The 3407-nt window shown below is 42.1% G+C and overlaps 1 protein-coding gene across 1 annotated transcript; it reads left to right on the forward strand.

The window, feature by feature from the left end:
* Nucleotides 1-576: 576 nt before the first annotated feature.
* Nucleotides 577-2877, forward strand: LOC113493095 (SOX domain-containing protein dichaete-like). Its single transcript, XM_026870915.1, has one exon. The coding sequence runs from the start codon at nucleotides 1256-1258 to the stop codon at nucleotides 1982-1984; it is 729 nt and encodes a 242-aa protein (XP_026726716.1). The 5' UTR covers nucleotides 577-1255; the 3' UTR covers nucleotides 1985-2877.
* The last annotated feature ends 530 nt before the right edge of the window (nucleotides 2878-3407 follow it).

Consider the following 3407-nt stretch of genomic DNA (forward strand, 5'->3'; position numbering starts at 1 on the left):
TGTAGTATTTACTTAGGCTTATAAGAAGACTCTTCATTATTTGTGTATTTTGGTCGACCGAAAAAGCAAGTTCAAATTAAAACAAATATTAGGATCCAGAATATTATTTTGCTATCTAAGTTTAAGATCAAGCTAAATTTTTTGTTAAATATCATTTAAATTCAATTATAAACATATTAATACTCCAGAAATGTCAGAACTCTACAGAACATAACAAATTTTATTAAGAAATCATAGGAATGTTTACCAGTCTAGTGATGTTATGACAAAACCTTAATTTAAAACATTCCCAACTTAAATCAATGGCCAAAAAACCTATTTGTATTAACCCAATAAAGTAAATCTGTAAACACAACATTTTCAGACGATGTTATTATTATTTTACAAAAAAATAGTTCTTGAATAAATATCGAACGCCAATCCTAACTTTCCCATACTATTATTTCACACTAGGAATTACTCGTTTGTCTTAAAAAATAGGTAATAAAGAGCAGCCTACTTTGCTCTAACCCTGTTTTAGCCAATGAGAACTAGCTGTATCAAAACATATGATAATCATAATTATGTCATTACAATGATAGTCATGTTTCATGCCATAACGACTGGGGTGGAGCTCGGCGGGATTAAGTATTATCAAGAACATAAAACGACGTCCTCTAAACGTTTAACCAAACGGCAATAAAAATGTGCGACACAACCATTTATCCCTCAAAAGCTAATACGTTTTATTAGTAGGAAATATGATTCAGATTTCGCACAAAAAAGGTGATATTCAAACGTTCACTCGTGGCCTCTTTATATCAGCATTTATTTGGTCCACAACCAAATTCCACAATACAAGTGTGTAAAGTATTCTATTACTAGAGTTACATCATGCATTGAGCCGCATTCAGTCGCTGACATGGCTCCGAACAGCTGCATGCCTGTTCCGCGCCACGGCACGCCGCTCCATTGTTGTGCGGGAGCGAGAGGCTCGCGCCCATTGTGAGCGCGAGCGAGACAACCACAGCGCCAGAGGAGGGGCGCAGGCTGTGCTCGCCGCCCGCTGATTGGCGCGCGCCATGCCGCCCTAAAACCCCACCCCCCGCGCTCCGATACCCACAAGGCCCCGGTACAGACTCGCCAGTCTATCGTCCGTCTTCGACGCGACACAATCACCTCCTCGTCTGTGCTCATTCACCGCATTGTGCCATACAACACTATAGAGCTAATGCTCTAACAGAACTTACGACTTAGTAATTAAAGTTCAATCATTATGTCGACATTGAGTCATCACCCTTACGCGTTCTCGATGCACCCGGGCATGCTGCCGGAGTACCCCAGCGTGCCACAGCCGCTGCCGGCCACCTCGCCGCAGTCCGAGGGACACATCAAGAGACCCATGAATGCGTTCATGGTGTGGTCGAGGCTGCAGAGGCGTCAAATCGCCAAGGATAACCCAAAGATGCACAATTCTGAGATCTCGAAGAGACTCGGTGCAGAGTGGAAGTTGCTGTCAGAGATGCAGAAACGGCCGTTCATCGACGAAGCAAAGAGACTGCGTGCTCTACACATGAAAGAGCACCCGGACTACAAGTACAGGCCGCGCAGGAAGCCCAAGCCCCCCACGTCTGGAGGAGCCCCCGGCGCCGGCGCCTTCGCCAGCTTCCCACTGCCGTACTTCGCAGGGCCGGCGCCCGGCGTGGGACACTTAGACGCGCTGTCATACCCCGCCGTGCCGCCGTACTTCCCGCACCAGCTGGACCACCTGCAGTTCTCCAAGCTCATGGCGCCGGCGGAGAAGCTGCCGACGGTGTCGTCGTCGGCGGCGGCCGTGGTGTCCTCGTTCTACTCGTCGCTGTACACGTCGCCGGCGGCGCCGCCGAAGCCCTTCCCCTCGTCGCTGTTCCCGCAGTACGGCGCGGCGCCGGGCTCGCCGGTCTCGCCGCAGCAGCACAGCCCGCACGACGACCAGCTGCGGCGGCCCGTCTCCGTCATATATTGAAGACCAACCTGCCTGCCTTGAGGGATGACCGTCCCTCGAGAGTCGGCAGCCCCGCAACAGACGGACCCAGCAGTTTAAGTGCTACAGACTGTGAACAACATTCTATGGACATTATTTATTTTCTAGAGTTACAATTGATGATGTTAAGTGCGTCTCATATCAAGTGGCTTGTAAATATGTTAAGGTAGGCCCGAGATGGGGCGGATTGAGTTTAACTGTGATTTCTTTTGTTTTTGCGCCTATAAATATTTAAGGTAAAGTAGCGCCGAATCGTTAGATATGTGAAGTGAGATTGGTACCAAAAAGAGATTATTTTCTATAGGTGTCTCATGTAGCTGAATAGTTAAGTCGTGTATTGTCAACCCTGAATTTTGTTTTAGTAATAACATAACGACCGTTTGTTGAGTTGTTTGTTTCTTACCTGAGTCGTCAGGGTTGTCTCGCTTTACTTTATCCATGTATAATTTATTTATTCGTTCAAAGTGTAGTTGTAAATTTAAGAACTAGTTGTCTTAATAATAAGTCATTAGTAGGTACATCTCAAAGTGTATATAATAGTGTATTAATTGAATTATCGATGTCAGTACCAACGATGTATTATAGTATTTGAGAAAATAACTTTGTTAAATGCCATACAAAATAAACACTAAATTGTTTTTATTTTACTTTATCGTTTTAATTGACACCCCTTATAACGACGAATGAAGAAAACCTGGAAAAGACAAATGAAAGAGCAATGACGATGATGAATTGTCAAAAGAGGTTGGATACCAAACTATAGGCGCATTTATTTCTTCAAGTTTTCAAATCCCGAAAATAAATGCTTCGTTTTCGGATCAACATTAATTTAACCAGAATAATTTATTTGATCGCATAACTTTGATTATTTATTTCGAATTCCTCACTTTGTGATTCATTTTAATAACTCTTGATAATGTCATGTGTTATTTTGACAGGTTTAGTGTTAATTATGAGTGTACCGACTTCCGGGCCTCACTTCTTTGAACTTTTTTGTCCTGATATAATTAAACGACATTCAGAGCCCATTACCACTAATTGGTATGGAATTGATTTAATTCTGATTATGTTTTTGATATAAAACTGGAAGCTTTTGTTGGACGGATATTTGGTCGAGTTTCAATCGGTTTTGTGACAGGAGTACCACAATAATATGAGTTATTGATAGTAAATGGTCTTAATGGTCAGGAAATTGAAAAGTTTAATTAGTTTGACATTAAATTATGTTTTAATCATATTAAAAACTGGAAGGTTTGGACATTGACCGCTCTGCAACGGCAAAGTCGAGTAAGTTTTAAATAGTGGATGTTCATATGCAGCCAATTGAACATTTAAATTCTCCATAATTTATAAAAAAATAATAACAACAACCAAGTTAACATTTAACAAACATATTAAAAGGTGA

The sequence above is a fragment of the Trichoplusia ni genome, chromosome 4 (genome assembly GCF_003590095.1).
Source record: "Trichoplusia ni isolate ovarian cell line Hi5 chromosome 4, tn1, whole genome shotgun sequence".
NCBI classification, from domain to species: domain Eukaryota; kingdom Metazoa; phylum Arthropoda; class Insecta; order Lepidoptera; family Noctuidae; genus Trichoplusia; species Trichoplusia ni.